At 33.4% G+C, this 12,054-nt stretch overlaps 1 protein-coding gene across 1 annotated transcript; it reads right to left on the bottom strand.

Annotated features, from left to right (window-relative positions):
• Nucleotides 1–2,648: 2,648 nt before the first annotated feature.
• Nucleotides 2,649–3,768, bottom strand: LOC143423215 (uncharacterized). Its single transcript, XM_076894374.1, has 2 exons — nucleotides 3,405–3,768; nucleotides 2,649–3,367 (listed from the first exon to the last, which is right to left on the bottom strand). The coding sequence occupies exons 1-2, from the start codon at nucleotides 3,605–3,607 to the stop codon at nucleotides 3,148–3,150; spliced, it is 423 nt and encodes a 140-aa protein (XP_076750489.1). The 5' UTR covers nucleotides 3,608–3,768; the 3' UTR covers nucleotides 2,649–3,147.
• Nucleotides 3,769–12,054: the final 8,286 nt, after the last annotated feature.

Here is a 12,054-nt window from a genome sequence, read left to right as displayed (position 1 = left end):
AAAAGACCAAAGAACGTTTAAGCTCCGTAATAAGCAGCAAGTCTCGCTATATATAATGTATATATATAGTAATAACAATCGAAAATCTCGCGCTTACGTTTAAAGAGTATAAAATGCAATAATTGTATTATGTTTTTTTTTCTTTTTTTTTGCTATTTTTTTCTTTTGTTGCTTTTAACATTGGAAGTAGAATATTTGTTTCTTTTACACTCGTCACTCAGTGGTTACCAAAAGCTACGTAATATACGAAGATACGATTAAAAACGATCGGTTATCATGCGTAATTATCCTTACAAAATATAAAACTTCCAAAAAGGAAAGAAAAAGAAAAAGAAGATTCAGCGATCTTATCACCTCGCGTTTTTTTTTCTTTTTTTTTCATCAGCGTCCTAGTACAGCGTACCATTCGAGAATGAACAAAGATTACGCTAAATCGCGTCTATGCCACTGACTTTTGTACAATCCTAAGTGATGCACGGCCGAGGCGTTCCACGTGTCGGAAAGAAGAAACAGTCAAATTAATTCGATTTCACATAACTCCCTCGTTTTCGAACTCTACAAACATCCATCGTATGAAAATAGAATTTTTCACTGGTAAGAAACATGACTTTCTATTGTATACAAAGATAACAATTTTTCTTTTTCCCAAATCCTCCAAACATCGTCCACGTTCCTCGTTAACACGTTCATGGTGCACGTGCGTCAATCACTTTTTCGTAATTTACAATGTAAACAAAATACACACTAATATTTTTCCTTCCTCAGAAGAGAAAATACAGTTAATTTAATGCAATAAATATATTGCTTAATTTTTTGGATTCTTGACAAAGAACGTGTTAACATTTCTTTGCGGACAATGTCGTTTCTATCATTAGAGGATCAAGTGAATTACAGATCTACATCAGATCAGTCAAAGATTTACGTATAAAAACTTTCATTTCCTTCAAATATCTGTATCTTGGAGGCAAAAAATCGTATAATCTAAAAATCTGAATTTCTTTTTAATTACAGCTGGCGCCTCTTATGCTACAAAACAAGTCAACTTGGTATTTTCATTTTATTTGTAAAGTAAGTACACAGTATCCCATAGAAAAATCTAATTCTTCTCTAAGTATATACTGAGAAAAGAATTTACTGCTATCAAAAAAATTGTACTTGAATCGAGTAAATGATCTCTTTCAATAATATTGAAGAAATATTTACTTATATCAGAACACAAAAATTCTTTGAAATAAAGAAGTATATTTGCTTAAGCAAAATAAGTATCTATATAAAAAAATTGACTCCTTCATTGCTTTATATAAATACTTAACAAAATTTTACTCAATCAAAGGTAATACAAACTTAATTTCAATGAATATCTACTAAACAAATAAAGCGAACTAAACTGAACTAAATCTTTTGCAAATCTTTCTCGACCACGTTACAATGGAAATACTATTTTTTACCTCCGATGTACAGATATACCTTGCTGCGGCAATTATTTAAATCACAAAAGACAGGAAATAAAAAATTCACTTCTGAAAAATTAAAACTAAATAAGTAAAAACCTAAGCGCTAATCTTCCACCTTTATTCCAAAGAGGAATCGTTCACGAAACGATGTCTCGTTCGAGGAATGCAACAATTTCATCCAAGTCTCTTCTCTACCCGCGTGAACGCTTCGGCCGACTCGCGTTTTCTCGACAGTCCCGCCAAAAAAGTTCGAAGTACAAAAAGAAACTTGTAAGGCACGCGCGTAAACGTCGCGTGCTAAATTTTTTTTTTTTTTGGGGGTGTGGGGGGTGGAGGGTAAGAGAAAGGTCACGGAAATGGCACAGTGGTATACTCGGTTTCCTTGTTTCTTTTTTTTTTTTGTTTCCCCTTTATCCCCGCGAGTGTTTCTTTCTTTCTTTCTTTGCATTATTTTTTCTCCTTGGCTTTGTTTGAGCAGAAAATCGGAATTGCGTGCAGCGGCACAGAGCCTGTGTACGATTCTCACACACGATTTACCTAAGGCAGCGCAGCCATTTTGGTAAGAGGGCCGCGCACCTCAAATAATCTCAAATGGATCCGCTACTATCACCAGGAAAGACCATCATATTTTCAGCACCATACGAAGGGGTGGGTGAGCCCCTCGCGTCGAGGGAAGCTCTGCTCGCCGAACTGAAGCTACTGGAGCTGAGATCCTCGTAGCTGGCAACTGATTGGCTACCACCTGCAACAGGTAAAAGAATTTTCCTTCCTCATGTCTCGATCACGTTGTACGATCATGTCAACTGGCACCAGAACTACCGATTTAAAGCGCAAAAATCTCTTTCGAAGGTATTTAAACAAATATTGTAAATGTAAAAGTTACGATTGAAACAGAATTTTCGTAAGAGTCTAAAATGAAAGATTTGATGTTCTGCAATTTAATTTTGAAGTTTCAGTTTAAGTTCTGAATTCATAATTTTTGATAAATTTGGTAGCTCTAGTGTAAAGTCGATAAAGAGAAACAATTTGCATGGTTTTCCTTCCAAATTATCTCTGTAAATTTTCTGCTCTCAGATTTTACATGCAGTCTGCAAGAAATAGAATAAATAAAATTAGTAGTAGCATGTCTTATATCGTGTATGTACGTACATAAAACAATAGAGTTTCACTGAACGATACCACAGTTCCAACACAAATAAAATTCACATAGCTACTGTTGATTAGCAATCGATACAGAGTTCTAAATACATCCTGAAACTTCTATAAGACAGTTCACGCATAATTCACACAGAATGGAATATTTTAATTTTTAAAATGATCTGACAGCAACGATTCGTAATTAATATTTTATTAAAATCATCTTCACTTTTTCAAGATCTATTTTCTTAATGAATTTCATAATAGTCGCACTCCATTACACTGTTTATTTGTTAATAGACTTTTACTGGCTAGCGTTAAAATTTTATCCCATGTAATATCACGATTACTGTGTATTTTGTACATAATTATTAAATAATTAAGACTGGATACCCAGTATCAGACAGATGTATCAACTTTCGCTAACGATCAATTAATACATTTCTGATTTTTCTCACTTAGAATACTCTTCTCGTTACTTCACTTAAACTAATCGATAGTTGCCACACACATTAAAATTGAATTATAGAATTCATGAATTCTTACGCATTAATGATTACGCGAGAATCAGGAGAAAAAAGAGAGTTGGATAGTGTATATGTGTGTGTGTGTGTGTCCGTGTGTCTGTATGTGAAAAGCTCGAAAAGCTTTTCAAAGAGAAACAGAACGAGCCACCATCCCGTGGCTCTATATTTTTACTCCTTTCGTATTCTTCTCTGCTCTGCTCTAATATAAATTGCATCAGAGATTGGCTTCCCTTTCGTAAATAAAAAAATCTCCATGTCAGTGTATCTTTCATATATATATATATACTTCTCTGCGTTTCGTTCGCTATTCTCTTTAGAAATAGTTACATACACATAGGCACGTATATCGTGCACTTTACATCGTACTCTACTTTCAGGCATTGAAATTTCGTATTTATTAGAATTATTCGCGCTGTGAATCAGTTGATCGGTGAAAAAGTTTGACGTCGAATTCCGTATCGAGTTTTCCTCCTTCTTGCATTCCCGCATACGATCCGTGTACTTCCACGATAAGAATCGATGCTAAATTAATTCGATCGAAAATATGGGGCACCGTTGCATTGAACGATCAATGCAGACGATAATCCCTCTATGATATCCCTACAATATAATTTCTCTTTAATACCAAAAAAGTAGTACAGACGGATCTACTCTAATAACATCAATCTTAAAAGAAATCTTCGAGTACAGGATAGACATTACACAAAACGTCAACTTGTACATAACATGAGCTGAGAAAAATATTTTTTCGTTCGTTGAGTATTTGACATTAATTTATAACGTGATCGAACAATTATTAATAATAATACTTGGCAAACGCATTTCTGATAATTACTAGTGCGAAATGGAGGATTCTCTGCAATTCAATTTACAGAATTCGTTTTTGGTATGAAAATCTGATTTAGTATGAAATTAGCGGAAATGGTGTAGTCTGGTATTGTACAGGGTGATTCACTATACGCGTGACAAATTTTTACAGCATCTTTACAGCACATTTTAGAAGCAATAAAAAGATTCCTATAAACCTAGATCTGATTTGCAAAAATGGCAGTTAATTGAGATTTTTGTTCGTTTCAGAGGAACAGCAGTTTCATACATATTATTGATTGTATCTTCCAAATCGTTAGTCTTACAAGAAAATGACAAACAGTATTGAAAAGAGCAACAAATTTGCTATTTGAGGATTGTTTTGCTAGGATTAACGATTTGGAAGATACAATCAATAATATGTATGAAACTGCTGTTTCTCCGAAACGAACAAAAATCTCAATTAACTCTGCCATTTTTACAAATAGGATCTAAATTTATAGCAACTTTTTTGTTGCTTTTGAGATGTAGTATCAGCTGTAAAAATTAGTCACGCGTGTAGTGAATCACCCTGCACAATATTGTAACTTTGCATTATCCCGTAATGCTCGAACCTTTTGGCCGTCTGTTGTTCGCAAAATACAGGATTTTTAATCACAAAAAGTTTTCAACAAGTACAAATACACATCGATTTTGAACCGATTGTTTAGAAGATCGATTTCTTTATCACTGGATCAATTACATTTTTTATAGAAAATAAAATAGTGTTAAATACCACGAAAAATATTCCGATTACTGCAATTTTCAAACATCGAATAATTTTAATAATCATGATACAATAGATTATAACATAATTGTTTCTGTCCGTTATCAAAGTGTAATTTTAAATGTACTTTCTATACCAATTCGTGGGAAGTATAATTGAACATTTCTTCTTTTTTTTATCTTCGAATTTGATTGTTTTCTCGGCGAACCAATCTTCTAACATTCGATCTGTGACGATTTGTAAAATCGACTTTTCCCAAAACTATCGGCACTGCCAGTAACATGTTTAATTCGCAGCTAACTCGTCTCGAAGACCAGAGAACTGTCATCTGCGATCGAGTAATTAACTAAAAGTCTGTCACACGTGATCGTAATGCAAGAACCATAATCAGCGTGAATTCTCGCTTCCAAACGATTATTTAAAATAAGTACTTCGTCGAAGCTGCTTAAATCGTCTAACAACCGGAGAACAATTAGAAAACATCATATTCGGGACCTCTTAAAACGATAAACTAATAGTACCATTTGTTTCTCATTCGCTGATTGGCAGTTGTTGCAGAATATCGCCGGGTATGTACAAGTAATAGATCTCCTTTTTTTTTCCCTGGAATCGGCGGAAACGATCACAATACATACAGTAACACATACATCGAGTACAATAATTACATTTTCACCATTGTTCGCACGATAAACAGAGGTACACGTAAAACTTTACCACGCTAAAACAAATCGCTAAACTAATAGTATGTTATCCATTTAATTGTGGATTGTTTACTCTATTTAACCCCTTAAGAGTCTTTCCCTCGTATTGATAGAATAAAAATTAATCGATCTTCCTACTCACAATTTTTAATTAATTTCATCCTTTCGATAAGAATTTAAGTCACATGCCAATTCGTGACATATCCAAATTTAATAATGGAAAACCAATTAATTGCCATTTCACCTTTTTCTCAAAAATACATAACATTTTATGGAAATTTATATATTAAAATATATGCAGATATATTAAATTTTATCGAAATTTGGATTATAATCACATTTGTTGTCATCGAATAATTGTTATATATTTCACGAAGGAATCATTTGGATATGGAGGACAACGCACATCGCAAATATGTACCTTAAGGGGCTAGTCATTAAATATTACTGATATAATCACGCATAAACGTATATCATATAAAATACGTGTATCACGAAGCTGTCTAAAGTCCACGCGGCTATCGCTGGCTTTTTAGAGGATTAAAACATCGAAATAAATACAGTTCATCGCTTTCTTTCTTTGTTAGAAATTATACTACATATCAGTGAGTGAACGATATAATAAAAAACTAGAGAGAGAGAAAGAGAGAGATTTGACGTATTTTTCTTTTCTAACACAAACGACGAACCAGTGTCAAACAGTAAATTATGGATAAAATGGAATCAATCCACGAAAACTAAAGATATGGGACAAGCATAATTAGTTTTCGTACATGTTTATACATTGCTATTAAAAAAACTATGTATAATTATATATTACAATATTTTTTTAAATTTTGCATGCTCTTGTATATTCTTCAGTCATTTTTGTTGTATATTCTTATTTAGTTCTCTTATTTGCTTACAACAATACGTAAAAAATTAATGTTACGACTCCACATGATCTCACAATGTGATGATTCACAATTAATTAGATCTATTAAACTTTAAACTTGAACGAGCGGTGGATTGATTCCTTCCTGTAAAATGTGATGCGATTAATCATATCGTCCCACTAAAGTTACAAAGAACGAACTGTTCGATGAATTATAATAATTATTTTTAGAGTAAACTGTAATCGAATACGATCTTCGAAAATATTGAACATCGTTTTATCGTTGCAGCATGAAATTAAAAACGAAAAAAGTGCTATTCCTAACGCTTATTCGCTCGAAAAGTAAGTTCGCACTTTTATTACAAAAGCAGCAATAAACCATTGCACACAATTCTTTATTCTCATTTTTCAGTTTCTGTGGTGAAAATAGCTAGAAGCATGATTATGTGCTCGCTAGACGCTTTACGCAGAAGAGATTTACGCGTTCTAACAATAAGAGAGAGATACACAATATATTGTATTTTATGTAGGTACTACACGGTCCTGTATAATTCCTCGGTTCCCGTTTTTTCGCGCATCAAATCCTTACGAGTATTAATTAATAATAAATCAACAGATTCGCTCGAACGACTTCACGTTCCCTACAAGGACGTAGAGGACTCGAAGAATTATAGAAAATGGCGACGCTTACGCGGCTAAACGAAAGACTACCCTGCTCCATTATTTGGGCGTTGGATGCTGTTGTGTGTGTAACTTTGATTCGAACGAAATCATCGTAATACAAGATAAGAGCGAGTTTGGCGGTGAACACCACAAGCATCTCTGCGTTTTTAATACCAACGAATGCCCTCGATGACACTGCATTTGCTACGTCGAGAAAAGCACACTTTTAATTATTACTATTATTTATTATTATTATTAATATTATCATTATTCATATTGTGGAACGATAGATCGCTCGATTTAATTCTTTACGGTACAGAGTCACTGCTCTCGTTTAGTGAAAAAAATACTCTTATGGCTTATGTTTGATTCTTTGAGATTTTCAGCTATGACACTATAACTACGTATGTATCTAACACTTTTATTACTACCCGAATATTGTATGTTTTTTTGGTATATTATCACGTGCTTCGCGTACGAATTTATAAGTCACCATACATTTCTCGTAACTGTGAAACTGTTCTGTGATTTTCAGAAATGTGTCAAACATTTTAAAGAAATGCAAAACGAAGTGTTCGAAAAAAATTAAATAGATAGTCGAACCAAAAAGACAGCAACTATATCTTCGTGAAATGTTTCACCTTGTTTTATAATATATTCGAATATTTATGTACAATATCCTAGTTTCCACGTACAATATATATCTATCATCGAGTCACTAAATCGTATTACATACACAAATAATTTACGTCGAATACATAAAAAACATCTGAACAAATAAAGTTACCCTCTGTTAATAGTACTCAACTGAGGATCTAATTTTCCAGTTTGCACAAAATATGTACATCAATAGAAGTTACGTTTGAATCATTCGTAAAATAATAAAACGTCTCGTTGAAATACTTTTTCAGTTATATGGCAGAAATAATATTGTCAGAATACTCTGATAAAAAAAAAAAAATAATCTACCTCGGTATTTTGAGTTTTGAAGATTTTCACTTCTATACGAAAAGACATAGCACTCGTTGCATTTCAACGTTGGGATTTTTTACACACACATCTCCTCCACGAAAGAAATAGACGTTGTTTTAAAAGTATATAAATAATATGAAATAATCTCCCTTTCTCAATACAATATTAATTTTTTTTTGCGTATATAGTTCATCTATATACACATTTTTAAATATACCATTCACGGTATACGTAGGAGTAACTAAAGCTAAAATTCGAAATATAAATTATTTCGTTACATTTCACTAACACCAGTGTTAGTACAGAACAGTTAAAGACACGTAAACAGTTAAATAAATTAAAGAACTCTAGGCTCAATAATGCCAAACGTATTTATGTATGTACGACTGCGTACATACATTACGTAAAAAGCACAATCTACCACGACATCACTACTACAGTACGTTAAAAACAATAGTTTATTTTTATAAAATTTGTCGTTGCAATTGTGAATTTGATAAGTTAAAATATATTGTTTACTCTTAATAAATAAACAAATTTTCGTAGATAAATAAGTCTTCCAGCTGACAGAAAAAGTTGCACTTTAAAAAAAAATCACAAGTGCAATTCGTATAATAAAAGTGTCATTAAATTGCATGTTAATGATATAAGAACATATGACTGTTAAATTATTATTTAAATGTATCGTGACAAATGTTAACACAATATCTATTATTTAATAGAATAGAAGGCTAATTGCTTATTAGCTACAAATTATTTTTCTTTTTTTCCACGCGATAGCAATGATTCAATCTTCAACATTCTCGGTTTTTAAGCGAAAATCTTCAAAACTTGAATAAGACTCTCTGTAAAAAAAAATGAATAACAAAAACTGAACTAAAGACTAAACTGAATGAAAACACAATAAGAATAAAAAAATACAGTATTAAATTAAATTCAATATTAAATAACGACGTTCATTTCCACCAATTAATAACTTCAATTAACAATTCCTTCGATCTAATTTGTAAACTAACCACTGATTAGTTTCATTGTAAAAGAAACCTGATATAATCTATAGATTCTTGACTTCATTAAATAAAGAGAATGAATTCCAGAAAATGGAAAAGATCGATAAAACTGAACCCATCAGCAACGCATAAAAAGTTTATAAATTGCGTACACGTGACAAATAATTACTGCAAGAGATTATTCCCTGTCGAATGAAGAGATACATTTATTCATCCCTAAAAACTACTTCTCCACCAGGAGAAAAATTTAAACTAGGCGATACCTCGCAATTCTTTGTTGCGCAACTGTTCAATTACCAAGCAACTTTTTATCAGAGATATCGCAATATTTAATTGAATTTCGCATTGTATTCCATTACGTATAACAAGACAATAATCAAAGAGGTAGATATATTCTTTCTGCTCTAATGCAACATTATGACGTGATACAATTTTACTTCTTCTAAACTATAATAAAATTAAATTTTCACTAAGTTTCCAGTTCAGTTATTTCGCTCTGCAAAGGTGTTAAAAATATTTACTGACCAGCACATATCTATTCAAAGTATCGAGCAATAATACATACAACTGCACAAATAACACGTTATTATCTACTAAAACGCCACTGGAAAGTTAAACAGCTGCGCAACTGACAATTACAGTTCAACGCCTAGCTTTAAGCGACTAAAAGATATTCACTAAAATTCGACTCGCCTGTATGTACGCGCAAAAAAAAAACGAGAATAATCGATGAAAGCATTGCACCTGTGTCTCGAACAATTTTGGTCAGCGTGAGAAGCACGATCATTTCCCTCGACGTAGCAGTGATAGACACAGCGAATCGCGAACGTAATCACAGCACTTGCGAGGACGAAAGTGACGATCGAAAGGTTTGTACTAAATCTCACGGCTGAATCCCCGGAAAGAAAAGACCTTCTCACTCGATCGAAAAGATCTCGTCGCTTTTCCATTTGTACTAGCAAGAAACTCTTCAACGAGTTAGGTTCGGCGCGCGCTAGCAGCAACCCCTTTTGCGCGCGGAAAAATCTCCGGTTTTTACCTGAAAGCGAGCGAACAATCTGTTTCCCAGCTGTCGCAACACTTATCGTACCCGAAACTACCCCAAGTCCATCTTTTCCTTTCAATCGAGTTATATTTTGGAGCCTCTCTTCTATTTATATTTGCTCTATCTTTATTTTATAAGATGTTGATAATTGATTCTTACAGCAATGAATCGAGATACTTTGCAACGACAGGAGAAGAAAGCTTTCAATTTTGTCTACGGTGTTAACAAATTCAGTATTATTTGCAAACCTCGTTATATCTCTGCTCTATTTACAAGTAACGATGATGGACTTGAGCGAGCCTGATTTTCAGGTATAGAAGTTTAATTAATGTTTAATATATTTAATGCACCTTCACCTCGCCCTTTTTTCCGCCAAATAATAAGAATCATTGTAACGCAAAGTCCACGGTGAAATGAATGGCCTGAGTAATTATATTTTTAGCGGAAAAAGTTGTACAAGTAAAGAGAGGATTACCGCGTCATAATTTGTTGCTAGAGCCCGCTAAGCCTTAGAAGTATGTATATATACATTTTTCTATATATTTTTATCTATATAAACGAACGATCGATTTGTTACTTGACACGTGATTCTCTACTAAACACGACAGAGTTTCGATCGATCAGTGATCAACGTGTTCGACCATAGATCGAAGAAGAGGAAACAGGCAGAACAAGGAAAGGGGTGTCAGAAACTACTCTGACGACGAGAGGGAACATATAAATAGAGCTCGATTATTTGTATGAACTAGGAGAAGAGAATTGGACTAACAAAACGGAGTCAAAGATTTTCGTCGAAGATTTCCATCCCTTCCGCTTATCTTCTTGTCATTTGTGAAAGTGGAAATAATAACGATGCTTCTCGACTCGCGTAATGTGACTGTACAAGTGCGTCTATAAAATTGTAAGTATGATATCTTGTTTAAAGATTCACGAGACCAACTTCTTCGTGTAACTAAACGAACAATGTTTAAACGCGAGATGTTTTTTTACTAAATTAATTACCAACCCCTTCAAGCCTGTTTTTTTATGATTTTCTGTGATACTTGAATTACTGTTAAATCATCCTATAAATAATGAAAATCCTTGCCAATATATCTTCTTCAATTTTGCAAATTGTTTTTCTTTTACCTATTAATTTTTCAATCTATCATTTAACAAATTATTAGGTATACATATGATTCTAAACATTTTAAAATACCTGTATTAATTACTACTGTTAAAAAAGATGCTTTACATTTGTGAAGAACATTTTTTCCAGAAGAATTTCCCGCACAACAGCGTTACGAGCCTTGAATATCAATTTGCGCCTTAAGGGGTTAAACTGCGACGATGGTGAGGATGAAATTAAAACCCTACTGCCACTGAGTTACATTCACGCAGCTAATCGATCACAACCCATCTTTGGCTCCATCGGGAATTTACTAAAGCTTCCACAAAGGGGTCTAATTCGCAATGCAATTGCAAAAGCTGATTGAATTATTCGTAACGTGGCTTATGAAAGATATGTAGACGATCTAGCTTCTGTTCTTCGGTGAAATTTGATCGAGGAAATTGGAAACTTCGAGAAACCTTCTATTCGAGTATCGAATACAAAGTGGGAGTATTAAAAATTTCGAAGATCTAGAGCCACTGAAGCCTAGCGTACGATATAACACGTAATCTCAATGGCTACCGTGTACCTACTGAGGCAAACGCGTTGAAATTCGTTTGTTGCGCACTGAATGAACGGAAATTATTAAGATACGTATCGAGCTAATCGAAAGTCTTCAATGTGGACCAAGGAGGTATGTACGCGTACCGTAAGAGGTACGGGAAATGAAAAAATTATCTAGCATACCGAAAAACGAGATTCTAAATAGATATAATGTACACTGAATCCCGTTCCCTTTTTAAATTCTTGCTCGCGTACAATGCAAGAACATGTTCGTTAATCTATGCATATCAATGTTACACAACAAACGTCCAATAATTATATGCATTATGAATTTCATACGATCGATGGTTTTCACGATAAACACACGTGAAGTGTTCATCTGTTCTCGCACGATTTGCATCACAAATCAAGGAAAATCCTTTGGATTTAAAGCAATTCTCGCTT

Source organism: Xylocopa sonorina, chromosome 4 (genome assembly GCF_050948175.1).
Source record: "Xylocopa sonorina isolate GNS202 chromosome 4, iyXylSono1_principal, whole genome shotgun sequence".
Lineage (NCBI taxonomy): Eukaryota > Metazoa > Arthropoda > Insecta > Hymenoptera > Apidae > Xylocopa > Xylocopa sonorina.
This window is presented reverse-complemented; position numbering and strand designations above follow the sequence as displayed.

What these genes read in the sequence shown, in the direction of transcription:
- LOC143423215 (XM_076894374.1), bottom strand. Translation starts at nt 3,607, where the DNA reads ATGCGGGAATGCAAGAAGGAGGAAAACTCGATACGGAATTCGACGTCA. An exon ending in AGCGAACGAAACGCAGAGAA is followed by an intron (nt 3,368 to 3,404) that starts GTATATATATAT and finishes ACTGACATGGAG; the next exon opens with ATTTTTTTATTTACGAAAGG.